This window comes from Wolffia australiana, chromosome 11, assembly GCF_029677425.1.
Source record: "Wolffia australiana isolate 7733 chromosome 11, ASM2967742v1".
Lineage (NCBI taxonomy): Eukaryota > Viridiplantae > Streptophyta > Magnoliopsida > Alismatales > Araceae > Wolffia > Wolffia australiana.
Genome location: NC_135845.1, coordinates 12493399 through 12511956, shown reverse-complemented (window position 1 = coordinate 12511956; position 18558 = coordinate 12493399). Strand labels below are relative to the sequence as shown.

Below are 18558 nucleotides of genomic sequence, written 5' to 3'. Positions count from 1 at the left end.
TAGGGGCACAATGGGCCCATGCAAAGGGTATGATAGTCCTTACAAGGGGTACTATATCCCTTACTAAACAAACATCTACATAAAATAAAATACGAGAAGGCAAAACACGGCGTCACGAAACACGACAACACAAAAACAAGACCCACGACGTGTATGTAAACACGAATACACAAAACGGTAAAAATGACGATCATAACAAGCATGTGCCACAGAAAATCAAAATGTATGAATACGCAGACATGCTTTACACGGGGTGTTTTCACCTTCGCCTTGGCATTCTGGTGAGGTTGGACACAAACCGACGGGGCCATCGATGAAGACGATGATGGCTCCGTAGACATCTCTGATGGAATGCACTTGCTCTCTCCATCTGTTACCGTGTACGTATAGTCCCTCATGCACTTGACGTTCCTAGGATGACTTTTGGTATGGTCAACTAGCAAACCCTAATCGATCATTTGAGTTAGTACTGATGCTTTCAGAAATCATTTGAGAACTCTCCTCTAATATTTCACTACCTTGGTCAAGGACTTCACTGCATCGTCTTCCTTGAGCTGTCACCTCTTATACCGAGGGTAGATGATCCTATCTTGGCCACTCAATCGCCTTCGTGAACTTGTTGATGTACCCAAACTAAGACCATTTAGAATCCCATGATTAGGGACACGTAGGTCATAGTGAAAGTACAACTGTCCATCCACAAAATGTCTCTCGTGACTCAGGTTTAAGGACCACCTACACAACCATGACATGAATCAACCTAATTTGCAGTTTTTTATGATAGCATTCGAGGATTCGTATGGATCAATTTAGTAAACTCTTTCCACGAAAGAGCATCCACTATTTATCCTTGGTGTTTCCTCACCAATGGCTACAGTACTGGCCATACTAATTATATGAGTGAGGCTTGATTGTACTATTCTATCAGGATACTTCAATGTCTTTCTCGAGTATCCTTCAAATATAAATATTTATAAGACATGCTTAGAGAGTAGTAATCTCCAAATTACGATCTCATCATTATTCACTAAGTCTGATCATGTATTCATAGATTTCATTATAAGCATCGCACATGCACTATATTGAATTTGTTCTATTAATTAACATATAATGATATATGGAATGTGTGATTCACTTTTCAGCCACATATATTTCCCTCATTGATGTGTGCGATACTGATTGCACCACCACACACCTAGATGCCACCCATAGCAAGTGCCACATGTGAAAACCTATTCATCCACTCTTGCTTATTGCACTCATGGTGAACATGTTACCCACAACAATGATCTTCATTTTTCGCACCTAGGTGCACTAAAGTCAGCCAAACTACCAATTCGTCCCCCCACTACCATGGGTCAATTGCTACATCATGACCATCTTGAAAGGTTTTTCTGAACACATCATAGCCTGTCAGTTATATTTTCCCTAGGCTTAATTTTTTTCTCGCTGTGAGGACCACCACCCATGCGTCAAACATTCGCATGCTCCAGCCTCTAGTGTGCTAAGATATGCACTTTGGCAACTACACTTTTTGGGATTTTCTGGCATTAGGTTTATCTATCAAGAAATATTATTGATAATGTTCCTTCTTCTAAAGCCTAGCAACTAATAGAGTACATCTATAACCCGATAAAGAGAGAGAACAATAAGATAATACTTAAGTAGTTCCAAAATGTACATCTGAGATTTTTCATATTTCTCTCCATGTCATTTCTTACCCTTTTTTTCTCTGATTTAGGAGGAATTTATAAAATTAGTGGTGGAATTTAGGAAAAATCCACATCTCTCTAACTGCTACTTTGAAGTCGAAAATAGAAAATGCTCCAGTAAGGCTATTGCATTCCTGGGAAATCACTTGGAATCTTCATCCAATTGATAAACATCCCATTTCATTCCTGGAAACTTCTTCATGTTATTTACTTGAAATTATTGATAAGTAATAATTTTTTTTGATATAGAAGTCAGCAGCGTTAGTAAAAAAAGGTTTCAAAATATGCATAAAATGATATACATACAACATTCTGAAATATTCAAGTCATACAATTGATCACATGACAAATCCAACATTCAGATGTTTTAAGTTCATAAAAACCAAAAGTTCTTTTATTTTTGTCCATTTTAACATAAGTAAGTATTTCTAGTTGGTATTTGAGGGATTTTTGTGTTTGATGTATCAGTAATATGTGACTTTAAATAGTTAAAATTTCACTCTGATCACTTGTCTCATGAGTCAAAAGTGTGATTTTGACATGTTATTCGGCTTTTCTGCCTTTTTATAACACACAAACTCCGTTCCACCAATCGCTTATCCTTCATGTTTTCAAACTTAACCCTCCATTGCCCAAATAAATACAAAAAACCCTGAGAGACACGAGGTCCTTTCACTTAAAAACAAATATATCAATGAAGGGATGTTTATCACAATTTTTTTATAATGCATCAAAATTTTTACTTTTAAAATATTGATAATGGTAATTCAGATAAAAAAGTATCTCATGGTTAATGAAACTAAAAGAAATTACTAAATTGTATTGACTCTGTTTCCTCTATCAAATATATATGTTACAATTCACAAGAGATGGATAATTTCCTCCTTAATTATGATTGTATATGATTCTTGAAATTTATTACACTGATATATATATATATTAATAAATTGATAGGTAGAGATGGACTTGTAATGTGGTGAGGAATGTCAACTCAAGTAAGGAAATTTGTGGCTGTCCCAAAAAATGGGAAATCATGCTGAGAGGGTGTTGGATGGAAATCCCAACAACGCATCTTCCCAAAGCATCCCAACATGAGATCCTAGTAAGGTGTAAGACCCCATGTGGGAGTGCCCTATCATAACCTTAATTTATTGGCTATAATGCAAAAAACCTTTTCACATGGGATTCAAACTAGCAACCAGATCATACAAGCAGTAGATATCAGTCATTAATCAGTCTGAGTCATATATTTATTTTTTTATTTTATGAAATAACAGATCAAACTGTCCGTTCTCTCCACCTTAGGCTTTGTGTAGTGGCTGGGCTGAATGCTCTCTGAGTTGGACAGATGATGCCTAATACCATGCAAATTACCATACAAATATCATACATATAAGATAATTTGTGCATCAAAATATCCTTAGTTGCATGTTATCATGATTTAAATTTATTAAGATGATTTTTGGAAATATTTCTGGTATTTATACATATTTTCTAACTAAGGATTGATTAAATTATTAATTTTCAAGTCAGATAATATGTTATTCGAATTACTAACAGAGATAATATTTATTTCTGGATTTTTTACATATATGAATAATTTTATAATAATGTATTGTTTAAGAAAGAAAATTAAAAAGTGGAAAATATATATTTTAGATTTAATAGATACATTTATGGGCTTAAGTGAATTGCCCACCACATGTTAATACCTATTCAACCAACTTTTGGCCAATGATTGGGTCTATGAATCATTGTAAAAGGAATCATTATGACATCACTTTTTTCAGTGCCATAATCATTCAATCAATGGCTTTTGTTTTATTTCTATTGAGGGACGCTGATAGCATCCAATTAGATCAATAAAAATATCATTTTATACTTCATTTTTACAACTTATTTTTATATTTTCACTTTATTTACTCAATATTTAAGGACAAAAAGAGAAATTGATGATTTATTGCCCTAATATATATTTTGATCTATTTTATTGATTTTGAGACTAACCCACTTTGAATCCTTAGATTCAAGTGGATTTCTCACATCTTCTTGGAGTTTCATTTAAAATAAAATACTTAGGTAAATAAAATGGTGAATTTGGGATAAAATGGAGGAAAGGAAAAATCCAAGCCATCTCCCAGATATTAAGAAGAGGCCCAATACACAAAAGCCCCACACTTGAAGCATAATCCAACCCCTTTAAGAATCCAGCCAACTAAAGGTCAGAATTCTGTAACTAACCAATTTGAATTCGAACACTCTATTTTCAAATCTGGGAAGGAGGAAATGTGGATCAAGGCTGAAAACCAATTAATATTAGCCCTCCAAACCGTTGGAATTAAATATATTAGCTTGAAGAGTTAGGGTGGTTCTTATTTAATCTCTTCTTCCCTCTCTTTGTATCTCGTCTTGGATTCTGATCCTAACTTGCTTTTTAGGCCTGGTCCATCATATTTGTTTGATACATTTTTGTTCTACACAAGTGTGGGAGTGAGTTCAAGTGTAATCAAGATTCTTGGAGAAGCCGCATCACTTGGGCCATTAGGGGAAGGGACAACTTGGTTCATGTAATCTCATGAATGTTTGATTTGGATTTTATTACCTTTTTATCTAGATAAACTTTGCAGAGGATATCCTAGACTTCATATTTCCAATGCATCAAGTGCCACTAAAAAAAATCCTAATGTTGCAAAAGTTACAGCTTTTCATTCTTTACTTGTTCCATGTCCAATTTTCCTGCCAGCATTATGCCACACCTGCAAATTTTGGGTAGGACAGTGCAGTTGCCTACAGATTTTACTAGTTTAAGGGCAGCCGAACGTTCTATTTATCCTTATAAATTATTTCTTACCATAAAATACCCCATAAAGTTTCTTCAAAATCATACCCAAACAAGATAAATATTTATTTATTTATTAAAAATATTTTTACTAGTTTATGTCATTTAATTGATTTCAAATTTTAAAAATAGTTAAAGTTCAGGGAAAAATATAAAATCACCTAAACATATTTTTAGAAAACATTCGACTTGCAATTTACTCTCTCATTATGTGCTCCTTGGGGATTTTATCCTTACCCTGTAATAAGCAAAAAAATTATAAATATTGTTGTATAAATCAGAGCCTTAACACGACTTATTTAACCCAAATATTGGTTCATCAACTGGCAATGTTGGCACGAAAAAGGTGCCATTGAGGTAGGAAACATATTTTTATTTTTATTATTTCTTTTCACATATTTTTGAGTCCAGAATGCATCAAATGATGATATCATAAGTATTTTTTTAATACGCTGATTGTTTTACCATGAATTGAAACTTTATTTAAGAAAGGCTCATAATGCATATGATGATGAGGTTTATATTGTTGCTGATCCCAAATATGATACTAACTTTCTTATGAATATCATTATTATTGGAGAGATGAATCATTTTCTAGGAAAACTTACCAAAACCAAATATATGATAATGGTGATGTCGTCATTTGCAGAATTATTTTTTAACCATTTTCTTTAGATGTGGCCATGGTGATAGAGCATGCCCGGATATGGAGGTAAATGATATGCATATTGATCAAGTCCATCACTAATGAAGCACGAGGAGAAATGAATTAAGCAAACACTTCAATCGTGAATATAGGCCTCCAATTTACCAGAGTTCATTGCAATTACCTCCAACCTCAATCTCAATGAAACTTTTAGCATGTGTCTTTAACTAATCAAACTTCTGGTAATAACATAGTGCAGATGATGAATAGCAGAATTCAAGGATGCTATAGAGGATAAAAAATATTGGAAGGTAACACAAGGATCTTGGGAATTCTTTTATCAACCTCCGGCAAAAAGAACAAAGCAACATGTGTGCCAATCAAGGTTGACCCTTAACTCATAATCTTTGTCATTTTTATAAGGCTTGTGATGTTGAATAACATGCATCATCTTCATTGCCCTAAATTGAGGATGGAATCAGGGAATCCATTCATGTTATGGCTAGATTAATATTATTAAAATAATCATTGGCCCTATTCATGAAATTTCCTAATGAAGAAGATGAGGGAGAGGAGAATGAGCAGGCTGATGTTCTGGTAGAAGATACAATTTAAAAAGATGCACATCCAGAAATTCATGTTCCTCTTCCAAAAACTCTTCGTTCTGGAAATCAAATGATAATTCTATTTGAAACATGGTACTTTCATAAAGAGTAGAAAAGAAAATCAAGAAAATATTGATCCTTGTGTAATTATAATTGTCTTCTATGAGTGATGATGATATTTTAAAGATGACTAAATATTCTGAGCAAGAAAGTGGCATGAAAATTATGGATGAATAATTTGTGGTTAAATAATTAAATGAAGAGCTATCTGAAACTTATTTCTTGCCCTTAAAATTCCCTAAACAATCCTGAAAATCACAATAAATTATTAGAACTGATCAAAAACAAAATTAAGATTTTAAAATAGTTTTGACCAGTTTTCCTTAATTTTAATGATTTTAATATTTTGAAAAAATTAAAATACAGAAAAATATAGAAACACCTAAAAATATAATTTGAAAAAATATTTGAATTTCAATTTTCTCTGTCATTACCTGGTCCTTGCGGATTGGATCCTTACATACTGTGTACTAAGGAAAAATTATATATATTGTTTCATAAATCAGAGCATTAACATGAATTATTAAAGCTAAATTCTGGTTTATCACACAGGTCACCAGTTATACTTAATATTTTTTATCAAATTGAATGATGGCAAGCTAATTTGGTTGAATCGGATAAATTATATTTTTGTATGCTATAAATGTGGCAGTAGTCACTAGAAGATATTGGAATTTAATGCAGCGACATGTCATAATTTGAGTGAGGAAATGAGTTGCCTTTATGTAATTGAAATCAGTTCCATAATGATGGTGCACGCCATCAAGTATCATCGACGACGCCGTGTGCTCCGCCGGCCACCGTCATTGGAAGCCAGGTAAAGATGCTCGATTATCGCATTTTTTTTTTCGTTGTTTTCCTAGTCGTGTCTTGTGTTTTTTTTTCATTTTCATCATCCTGTTTTTGTCGCACCGCGACACATCTCGTGCCCACGTTTTCATCATCATGGGAAGGGGCTTTCCTTTTCCCTTTTCCTTTTCTTTTTATTTTAAAATTCCCTCCCCCCTTCTATGTGTAATGGGGACCCAGTTAATAAGGGCCCCTAATGGACCCTTCTTGTTTTGTTGACCCACTAAGGGGGAGGGCTCATTGACCTCTTCCTCCCCGTTATAAGGGAAGAGGGGGGCGCCCTAGCCCTCTTAGACCAGGAAGAACAAAGAAAGAAGAATTGTCGCGTTTTTCTGGTCTCCCTTCCTTGCTAAAGAGAAGAAAATAGAGGAAGGAGGGAGAGATATCGATGGAAGAGAAAGAGGAAATTGTGGTTGACAGGAAGGTGATAAGCCTAAAAATAGTGTGTAAATACGTCATTGATTTTGCGTTTAGACGTATACAATAACATTGTAAATACCCTTAATCACTAAATATAGTGTATAGAGCAAGCAAGGGGTCGAACCGCAGGGAGGCAGCAAGTAAAAATTTTTATCCAATTTTTAATGAATTAATTTAAGGATGAATTAATTTTACCCTTAATTATACTTAATAATATTAAGTAAAAACTTAATTTTGATTTTAAATATTTCGGTCAAAAAGCTCAAGATAGGATACTTTTAATTATAAGATCAGATTAATTCGGATTATTGATTTCCCAATTATTATAAAATTTTAAGACAATTTTTATGAATTAAAGTTGGGAATTTAATAATCAAGAAAGGGATTTTGAAATCGGTCTTCAAGAATTACGAATTTTTGGATGAAAGTTTATATTTAGGTTTTATATATTGAATTAAATTTCCAAACAATCAATTTTAAAATCTAGAGAGCAAAACTAGACAAATTAGCCTAGAGAGAGAAAGTGAATAATTTGGGGAAAATGTGAAATCTGACCCTAAATTAAAAATCTAAAAATGCAGAATTGTTCCAAATCTATTAAAAACTAAAGATTAAAATTCAGATCTCGAATCAGACTCAAAATGCAATGCTAATTTCATTCAAAACAACTTCTAGGGCATGTACATTTCGCCTATGCCAAGGCATTTTAGAACCTCTCAAGAAGAAGTTCAAAAATACAAATCAGAAACTTACAACTTTGAATTCAGAACCAAGATCTGTCGACTTCCAAAGCAACTCCCGTGTCCTTCTTGGCCAAATCTTTGGGAAGAGCTTAAAAAAGTGAATTTCGCCCTTTTCCATACAACTATTTATAGATCCACCCGTCTGGATTGTAGAGGGGGAAAAGAAAAACATGCCCTCAAAATTTCAGCCCAATCGGACATCTAGATCTCAAGATATCGTTGTTTTACTGCAGATTAATCTAGGTCGTTGGATCATTTCATTATATAAAAAAAATCAATTTTTCTGATTGGCTGAGCCTTTTTTCCTTGTTTTTGCTGCCCTTGGATCGCGTCTCAACAGGTATTTGTGCACTTCAAAAGGCGCAATCATCGGGACATGATTGCTGCATTTAAACGGTTATTAAAGCGCCATGTCGCCCTGAATTTTTAAAAAAAGAAGAAAAGGACAAAACACACTTTTCGTTAATATTAATAATCCACAGATTCGATTTCCGCGTGCATTTAATGCACTTGGCAAATCGACTGCGGCTTGATTATTTAAAGCGCCCCGCAATTTCTTTTTTTGTTTTATATTCAACGCACGTGGGTCGGTTGCCGCGTGCATTTAATGCACGCGGCTAACCGACTGCGGGATGAGGAATATTCCTGTTTAATAAATGCACACAGAGATCAATTCTTTGTGTGCATTTATTGCACGAAAATGAAAGTAAAAAGACATACCTTTCTCTCGCATTCCGCGCCACTTAGCTCCATATGATTAAATGATTTGCTCGTTATGGCATTGCGATTTGCGATGCCATAATAAGTCAATAATGCTCTCTCTCTCTTTCTATTAATATTATTTTAATGATATTCATCCACTTATTCCCCCGAATTTCAGGCGAATGATGTGGATGCCCCTTGATATATATATAAATATATTATAAAATGCCAAATAAATAGCATATGTATTATTTAAATATGAAAATCATTTATTATGTAAATATTGGTCAGAAAATTATATAAAAATATGGAACAATTCCCGAAAAATTAGGAAAGCCCTTACCAACCTTTAGCCAAGTATTTAAGGCCCTGTAAAAAATATTTCTTTGATGAAATGAGGTTAAATACCATGTTAAAAATAATAAAAAGTAGAAATAATAATAAAATCAAAGTGTAAGTCATTTATCTTCATTTTTATATGATAACATGCACATATGGTCATTAAAACACATAAATATAGTGTAAAATTCATCAATTAATCACGTTAATTTGCAAGTTATCAGAAGGGTTTCACGTCTTCCCTTCCCTGCCGATTTCGAAGTCGTTGTCCCTCATTCCCAAGAGGACGATCCCCCATGCGACTGAAGCAGCCCTTACGCTCGGCAGAATCCCCAGGAGTTTTTGACCCGGCAACCACGATTGCCGTGGGTTAGAATTTCTGTTTTCCAACGGCTCTGATAATGTGAATTCTTCCCACCATCACCACCAGTTAGATCCCGTCACCAATCCAGGACACGCAAAATTGTGCCTCATCTGGTGCGAATCTAGATTTCATCGATTGAGGGGAGGCGGTACCCGCTTGACTGGCCACCTACGCTGAGGGAGAACTCCCTACGGAGACGCCAGACCGACGCCTAATTCTGCTGCCCTCCAAGGAAACAGCCGCTGCCCGAACGTGATTGAAATCGGGGACAAGAAATTCCATACGGAGACGCCATACCCAACGCCAAATTTCTGCGGCCAAGCAAGGAAATGGCAGCTACCCAAATGATTTCCCATCGAGGTGATTGAAACTGGAGATGCCAAACCCGACGACTAATTCTGTGCGCCAATTATGGGTTGAAGGGGCATCACACTAGCTGTTGTTTGCTGCATGCCCATCTACTGCCCTCCGAGGGTCACCGACTGCCGCACGCCTCACGCGCTTGGCCGGGTGTTCGTCAGCGCAGCGAACTCAGTTGTCTCCGGGCATCCGCCACTGCCTTGACTGATCTTCCATGAACCTATCGGTTCGCTACCGATAAACCAAACGCCGTTTCTCGCGTCCCTTTAGATGACCCTGCTCGCGCTGTCCTCCATAAGGATAGCGAGCGGTCAGCCCGACGCTCGAGCCGATTCATTGCGGCTCCTTTGCGCTATCTTCCTTCGACCTTTACTAGAAGCTCCGGCATCAGCTTTGCTCATCGAGCCGCCGTGATCTCTCCAGCGACTCTCTGCCACACCCGCTCTGATCGCCGCCTACCGTCAACAACCTTGCACGATGAGCCACACGCTGAAGAGGTACGCCATCCTCTCCCGCCACTCGTTTAATTACAGTTTGCAGTACGCTTTTGTCTTGACTCCACTGCGCTCCGGCTAGGTAGGTGAGAGAGTAATAATTGAGAGACTACGACAACTTTCAGCGTCTTACCGGAATGGAAAAGTCCGTCCGTTACTTGCGAGCCCTACGGATTGATTCCATTGGGCCATAGACGCCAGCGTCGCTCTGACGAGGTTTGAGAGGCCACTGTCGCCGTCACCCGGCAACCCCGTCCAGCTCGGAGCTCGGCGCCTCCCTCGAGTCAGAGCCTGCACGTACGACACGTAGGACATTCATTCATCATATTGTAGTTACATAACCCGTTAGGGTTACATCCGTCGGAAGATGACACCGTCGACGTTCGATACCACCATCTCTTATCGGTGCCGAGCCATCATACTCACTGGCGACCGGACGACGTCCTCGACGACGTCCGACATCACATAAAGGCACTAATTTATATTTAGAATTTCATATTTTCTTATAAAGGCCCAAATGACAACATTGTGGCAATATAATTAGCATGAAAAGAGAAGTAAATTTTAATGTTTGTCTTCATTTTTGCACCCAAGATGCCTGGTGCTCGACTATAGCTTTGCAGATAAAATAAGGAAATGACCCTAGTAAGTCGGGTTGCTGATTTCAAGACAGTTGGCACCTACGTGAAGGAGAGAGATATAAGATCCAACGGTTCACATCACTCTAAATTAAAATCACAACATGGGAAGATCTAACTTTCAGATTGGGCCCAAATTTTGAGAGTAGTCGTGGGGATCCATTGTTTTGAGGGCCCAAATTACAACATCTGGAGATCCAAAAGTTCACATATTTTGACTCTCTATCCATCCATACTATTGGACTAAAAAAACCAGGGAAGAGAGTGAAAAACACAATGGAAGCTCACCCCAACCCTAGTTGGTCTAAAAGGACACAACTTTTGAAGTCAAGGCTTTTTCTGTATTTTGGGTTGAAATTGCAACTTTCTTTTTGCTCTTTTGATTTCCTTCTTGAATGTGTCCAAAACACTATGTCACTGCTGAATTTTACATGCCCTTAGGACTTTTAAGGGTTAAGAGCACTCCATTCCATTCAAGATCAAGACTCAAACACTATCTTGTTTCAATGATCTTTATCTATCGTTGATTCCTAGATCCATTTTCAAAATCAATTTCCCCCAGTTCTCCCTTGTTTCTCTGTCTAGATCATTCTCCATGATTTCTCTTGCTAGATTTATAATTAATTTTCTACAAGTCGGTTCCATATCTAGCCTAAAAGTTGACAAGAAACTTTATGCATCTTGACTTTCAATTTGTATTTCTAATTTTCTCCTTCAGAATTTTTAGCACATTCCGTTCAAAATTTGATCTAATTGCATCTCTTTCTGTGAATTAAATTTTATTTTAGTTAAATCTAGGGCATAAGTTGCAGTTAAGACAGTTTAGATGAAAATAAAAATCCATAAAAAATAGAATCATCTTAAATTGCTTTAAAAAGAGTGAAATTCAAGTAGACATTTCTGTATTTCCCTACTTACTTTTCTTCTTTAATTGAAAGATAAATTCAGAATTTTGTGGACTATTTCATCCCGTTGGATCAACCCCTTTCTCATCCTATTATTTCTATTATTTTCAAGGAAAAACTTATAAATATCATCGTATAAGCTTATACTTTAACGACATGATAAAGATACTTTAACGACATGATTCTATAAGCTTATCTATATAAACCATGGTTATAACAAAGAAAGCCCTTCCGGAAAACAGGCCGGCCGTGTTCACTGGGCCAAGCCCAGAACAGCTTCTCACCTTCCAGAAAAAGCCACCGGCGAGAGTAAACTCGCACTTCTGAGCACTGACACCATTCAAACAGTCCAAAGTAAACATTCCAAGGAAGAAGAAGAAGAAGAAGAAGAAGAAGAAGAGAGAGAGAGAGAGAGATGTACTTACCAGAAGCGGGGGCAATGGCGGGGAGAAGAAGAAGCGGGGGGACGAACCTGGCGTCCTGTGTGGTAGCCACGGCCTTCCTAATCCTCTTCATCTTCGTCCTCTTGCTGGTCCTCTTCCTCCTCTTCCGCCCAAAAGACCCACAAATCGTCATTACCCACTTCCAAGTCCCCTCTTTCGCTGCCCACAACGACACCGTCGGCTTCACCCTCTCTCAATTCGCGCTGGTTCGCAACCCCAACCGAGAATCCTTCGCCCACTACGACAGCACTCTGCAATTGGGCTATGGCGGAAGGCTGGTCGGCTTCATGTTCATCCCCGCCGGCCAGATCGCCGGCCGCCGCTCTCAGTACTTAGCCGTTTCCTTCGATGTCCGCTCGCTCCCCCCCGGCCCTGGAAGCTTGCTTGTGGAGTCCCGCTTGACTCTGAAGGGTAAGGTTAGAGTTCTTAGCTTTCTTACTCACCGCGTTGAGGCCGTCTCTTCCTGCCTTGTCGCCGTCTCCCCTAGCGATGGATCCGTGCTTGGATTCCGCTGTTGATGGGCTACCCACGGAAGAGTTCTCTTCGATTCAAGCATTTTGGGGAGATCGATTTTGTGGGTTTTCCATCAAGTGTGATTCCAGCTTATTGAATTGCTTGATGCTCAATACCCAGATGAATTGATTCAGGAAACAGTGCTGCCGTCTTTGGATTTTCTGATCGTTTTTGGGATGATTCATGGCGTGGAGTTGGAGAGAAGGTTTCCAAGGGAGATTTCCCTTCGAGCTGTCAGGATGGGTTTGAGCAGAGCTGGGCTTGGTAAGGCCCATTAAGCCCATTTAGGAGCTACAAGTTTTGGATTATCCCCTCTTTGAAAATAAATATGTCATATGGGTTGCTACTCATAAATGATGGGTCTGTACTAGAAATCAATAGCGAACTTGACCTGATCAAGAGCAGCAGGTGACAAGTTAAAGTTGCTCCTCAATCGCGCTAGCCTTGGCAAATTTGCAATGGTAGGTAGCTTTCAAAAGTCTTGAATACTTAATTGTTATGAGTGAAATTTTGGAAGAATGCCTCATGTTCTGCCGATAGATTACGCAATCTAGTTATGTGCTTTGGCAACATACCAGGCATGGTCTTTTACAGACACTTGGCTTTTGCAATGCATTTCAATAGTGATGCATCTTATACCTAACTTGTTGAGTTTTTTCCCTCGAATGGAGATAGAGTGGAAGTTCTATCACATTTAACTGCTGCCCAGCTATGCTCATTCAACTCTGATTCCTCATAGGCAGATAGTCTTGGCACTCTATGTGTCCCTTATGCCCCTTGTTACCTGGCACCCACTATGTAGCACCAGGTGGACCTTATGCCACACTAGATCAGTAGTTGGTGTTCACAATGAGCAAGAGCAAATGCCATGTATGATGTCGCCTTGAAAAAAGTTATAGATCACTGCCCCATATGTTGGTTGATATTAATAGTATGACACCCCATGTGTTTGTGATACTATCAATGTCATGGTGTGTACACAGTCATGTAAATCGACTTACTGGGTCTACCTGATCAAGACTCATGAAGATAAATCACCACTCGACGCATCGGACACGTGACGACGAGGTTAGTGTTATCTTAATATTTTCAAACTCACTTCTTTATAATTTCTCTCAGGTTATTGTTGTTAAGGATAGCCAAAAAATTCAAAGTAGAGTCAATTAGTATTTCTTATTATTAAAATTCCCAAAATCCCCATGATTATTCTATAAAGTTTGAATGAATTAGTGGAAATAGGAAAATTATTTTCTCGGCATCTTAGAATTATCTTGAATCAATTTTGAGCTCTATGATTTTGTTAAACTAGATGTAATTATCAAAAAACATAAATACAAAAGTATAAATTTAAGTTAATATTATCTTATTCAGTACTTTCTCCCCATAAATTTAACCCTTACTACATGCTCTTGATGAAACTAAACACAGTGTCTCATAAATTAAAAGCCTTAAATAATGTAATCTGGCCCAGTTTTTGGATTATTATACATACGTTTTGTTCAACATAGGTTAAAGATGGATTTGTCCGTGCACTCTAATAACATGTGTCCTTTGTGTAATTCAAATCTTTGTATTATATGTAGGTTGCATTGGATGGAATATTTATTACTATTATTATTATGTGATGCTTATATGAAGTCCTTGAACATTTCTGACGACAAAGTACATTATTCCGAGCATTATTCCTGGCTTGGGTTTTGACTATGTGACATCTAGCTTGAGGGTGGTGTTAGGTATAGTTAATAAAAGGTAATTACTGTAACCCTGCTCCTAAGGATTAGTATAAATACAAGGCTGAAATAAGCATTCAGACTGGAATACATAGTTCATATTTCATCTGATTCTAAAACTTAGATGTGAATAAATTTTCAACTGGATAACATGAAAAATATTTTAAATTTATTCCCATTGGAGGAACAGCGTTCAATTTTGCAACACAGAGTAATTACTGAACAAAAAATTAAGAAGAAAAAGGACAAACATACCATGCCTTTAACAAACAGCTGAGATGCCCAGCCAGAACTTTGCTAACCAATAAATTCAACCATTGGGCAACACGGGTACCAACCTGTTGAAAATGTCAAACCCCCTGATCCCTTATGATTCAAGATCATGGGGATTGACTTGGTATATCCTAGAAAGTAGGATGACTTACCACATCGTTGAGAATAGGATCGTACCTACTTTCTAGGATCGTGCCTAGTTTTTAGGGGGCATTTAGGCCATGGGTTGTGCCAATAAAAGGCCCCTCATTTGTCTTGTTTTATTCAACCCCAAAAGCCCTCTACGCCACAAAACCCTTGATGTATTCTCTGTTCTCCTTTTGAGTTAAGTTGAGTTTCTTGAAAGTTCATTTGAACTAGAGGTCTATTTCTCTCTCTCTCTCTCTATCTATCTATCTCTATCTCTATCTCTATCTCTCTGTCTCTGTCTCTGTCTCTCTATGTCTCTCTCTCTCTATCTCTATCTCTATCTCTATCTCTATCTCTATCTCTATCTCTATCTCTCTCTGTCTCTCTCTCTCCCTTGAATTGGTGCTCTTTTGATGTTGATAACACGAGGATGTGTCGAGGCTAACGATTGCGCCTTAGTTATTTCTCCTTGTATGGTCTTGGGATCATCCTCGGCATCTTCCAGAGTTGTTCACATTCAAGTACGCTTCCATGAGTGTTTGCGCCGACAAATTCAACCACTAGGCAACACGGGTACCAAACTATAAATTCAAATTCGACACCATATCCTGGAGAGGGAAACAATACAGAGAATGAGACAACCGTGATAAAAAATCATCAAGGTTACGCCACTCAATCATAAAATCCCAGTTGCAAAGAAGCAAGAGCCCAAACACAAAAAAGAAAAAAATACATAAAATGAAGAATGCTAATCAAGCGATTTCAGAGCAGCATTTACGGCACAAGAACAAAAGCAACAATTGCAACACCTTCCCTCTCTACCGATCAGAATGGGGATTACAATATCACCTTTTTCCTCGCAGTTCGCTCCTCTCAAACAAGACTGCTCAAAGTTTCCTCTATTGGAGAAGGACTTCACCCTAAACTAGTTGAAACTCCGAGTTTTCCACTAGTAATTAAAACTTAAACCAGACATCATTCATTAAAAGTATCTTACATGCTTAATTCTGAATATTTAACAGGACAATTTTTTAAATCAACCCATTCGACCCGACGATCGAATTTATCAATTATTTTTTATTCGCTCAATTTATTCATACCCAAAAGTTTTGGTTGGAATTTTTCAGCTATTCTTAATTAGAGGGGGCCCTAAAAGAAATTAATTTCATTTTTAAATTCTTGCTGGCATCTCAATGATTCGCAGCCAGTCCCGAGAAAACGTACTAAGGGAAGTCTTACATTCCCAATATATCAAGACTTGTTGATGTCGGACGTCGTCGGGGACGTCATCCGGTCGGCATCGAGTATGATGGCTCGGTACCGATAAGGGATGATGGTATCAAACGTCGACGGTGTCGTCGTTCGGCAGGTAACCCTAATGGGTCGATGTAATTACGATGCAAATATGAATGCCCTACGTGTCGTACGTACAGGCTCTGACTCGAGGGAGGCGCTGAGCTCTAAGATTGGACGAGGTCGTCGGGTGACAGTGACGGTGGCCTCTCAAACCTTGTCGAAGCGACAAAGGCATCTACGACCGAGCGGATTCAATATGTTGGGCTCGCACGTAACGGACAGTCTCGTCCATACCGGTAAGACACTCAACTATCGTAGTTTCTCTCAAAACTTCTCTCACCTACCTAGCCCACGCGCGGTGGAGTCAAGACAAAAACGTACTGCAAGTGATAATTAACGAGCAGCGGGAGGATGGCGTACCTCGTCGGCGGCGTGGCTCGGCGTGCAGGGGTTGTTGACAATTATGGCGGTTGGAGCGGGTGTGATGGAGAGTCGCCGGAGAGCGTCGGCGGCTCAACTAGCGTAGCGCAGGAGCGATTGGAGAGGAGGCGGAGTCAAGGAAGCAAGCTAGGCTGCCGTAGCTGGGTTAGCCGGTGCGGCTCTTGTGGTAGCTCAGCACGGACGAGACCAGCAGCAGCGTTGAGCAAGGTAGCGACGTCCGTAACCACACTAGTGTTGGCTTCAAAAGGCCTGTAACCAACTCAAGAAGTTTCCAGAAACAGAAAAAGTCAAGAATGAAAGATGAAATCAGAAACTCGTTAGAATGAAGAAGTTCAGCCCCAAAACATTCCGTCGAACACCTAGCCCTTTATATAGGGCAGCCAATAGAAGGAGGCAAGAGGCGACTCTAACTAACTCTCGTGCCAGCTGGTGTCCGAGGTGGCAGCCGCATCACTGTCATAACTCCCGGAGTCGAACACCCCTTGGCCACGATTAAACCTGCAATGAGAACAATAACGACCAGGAAATAGAAATCCCCAAATCGGCATTGTTGGAGAAGCCGCCGTCGACGGTGATCCTCGACGAGCTCGAGCAACCACCGTCAACTAGGATGCTGTCTCAACAGGCGATCTAGTGGAAGGGTTCCGAGTACCAGCACGGGGAGATTTCCTCGGTGCCAAGGGGTCCGCGACTCCTTCGAGAGTTCTACCAAGGGTCGAAAGGACGTGATCAGCCGGCAGCCGCTTGGCAAGAAACGAACGCCCGACAACGGGCGATCCGCTGACCAGCGGGGGGGCGGAAGTCGTTCCGCGACACGGACGTGCGACCGTGTGGTGTCGCGGCGATCAAACAACCTACCCGGGAGGGTCTCGGTCCGGGAATCACCTCGGGAGTTGACCGAGGAATTCCACCATCCTGTTCGGTGCCGCCAGAACGGGCAAGGTGCAACGGAGGGACGGACGGTGATCGGTAGACGCTCCGCTGAGTTACGTTCTTGGTCAAGCTCGACGGTATTTGGTGCCCGCGTCTGCCAAGCGGGAGGGTCAGCAGTTCCTGCGACTTGGAAGGGGAGGAAAGGTCATGCGGACGAGCAGGCCTTCCCCTCTTCCTCCTCTCGATCTTCCTCTTCTCCTTCTCCCCTTCTCTTCTTTCTCTGAACGAGAGGGGTAAGACCAAGATACAATAAACACAAATTTTACTTCGATTCTTGCTAGTCTGAGCGTTTAGGGCGCCCCCTCCTCCCTTATAAAGGGGAGAGGTCAATGAGCGTTTAGGCATGTTTAGTGATATTAATAATTTATTATTGTATACTCGTATTTACCTGTGGGTCAACTTTCTTTATTCCCACTATAAATTAGGTTATATCACCATTTTTAATTTATGAGTTTGATAAATTGATAAGTTCTAAGATTATTTTTTTGTGTTTTATGCTCCAAATAGGATTTCTGAGTTATCAAGGAACATAGACTTTATAAAAAATTTATTTTGTTTGGTATAAAAAAACATTGGAATGACGCTAGAAGATTTGGAGATCTTCTTGAAAGACGAAGTTACCTGACATTGATAACACATTAGAGTCCAGTGTGAGTTTTGCGCACTGTGGTTGTGATCTTACCCTCCCTTTCACAGTTTATACAGGATTTGAAATGGAGCAACTGACAAACAGTTGTAACCAATATAACACTAAATTCATGACTATACTCCTCTATGCTCCTTCCTTTTAGGTTTGACTCATCAGCCACAAATTTCCCTGCCTGCTATTTTTTTTTCTACCATATTTCTTCATATATCTCCATCTCTTCTTCCCGACTCCATTGTAGTGGCAACCATATTGTCTAATCCTTATTTCCAAAGAGATGGCTTGTATTCACCCATGGATAGTGTACCTTCTATATAACTTCTCTATAATTGAAGATAATTTACACCACAATGGGAATGGGGTCTAATCAACTGTACAACTGCATCAAATAAATAATTTATGAAATGAGATATGATGATACAGAAGATCACGGATCTACAGTTTAATGTTTGAATTGTTAAATTTATGTATCTTTTGT

At 38.9% G+C, this 18558-nt stretch overlaps 1 protein-coding gene and 1 long non-coding RNA gene across 5 annotated transcripts; one reads left to right on the top strand and one right to left on the bottom strand.

Moving 5' to 3' along the window:
• Positions 1-12009: 12009 nt before the first annotated feature.
• Positions 12010-13120, top strand: LOC144709847 (uncharacterized). Of its 4 annotated transcripts, none has more exons than XM_078583499.1 (2): positions 12010-12530; positions 12767-13120. In XM_078583499.1, exons 1-2 carry the CDS (start codon positions 12092-12094, stop codon positions 12898-12900), a joined length of 573 nt encoding a protein of 190 aa, XP_078439625.1. In that variant the 5' UTR covers positions 12010-12091; the 3' UTR covers positions 12901-13120. The 4 variants fall into 4 exon arrangements, with proteins under 4 accessions (XP_078439625.1, XP_078439623.1, XP_078439624.1 ...); XM_078583497.1 differs by having other exon boundaries at positions 12753-13120; XM_078583498.1 differs by having other exon boundaries at positions 12010-12535.
• A 1389-nt stretch (positions 13121-14509) lies between these two features.
• LOC144709673 (uncharacterized) lies at positions 14510-17728 on the bottom strand. The gene is made up of 2 exons (XR_013583080.1): positions 16481-17728; positions 14510-15372 (listed from the first exon to the last, which is right to left on the bottom strand). It is a non-coding gene; the product is annotated as an uncharacterized LOC144709673 (long non-coding RNA).
• Positions 17729-18558: the final 830 nt, after the last annotated feature.

Coding starts and splice junctions, on each gene's coding strand:
- LOC144709847 (XM_078583497.1), top strand. CDS start 12,092: ATGTACTTACCAGAAGCGGGGGCAATGGCGGGGAGAAGAAGAAGCGGG. Junction 12,531..12,752: donor GTCCCGCTTGACTCTGAAGG/GTAAGGTTAGAG, acceptor CTCAATACCCAG/ATGAATTGATTCAGGAAACA.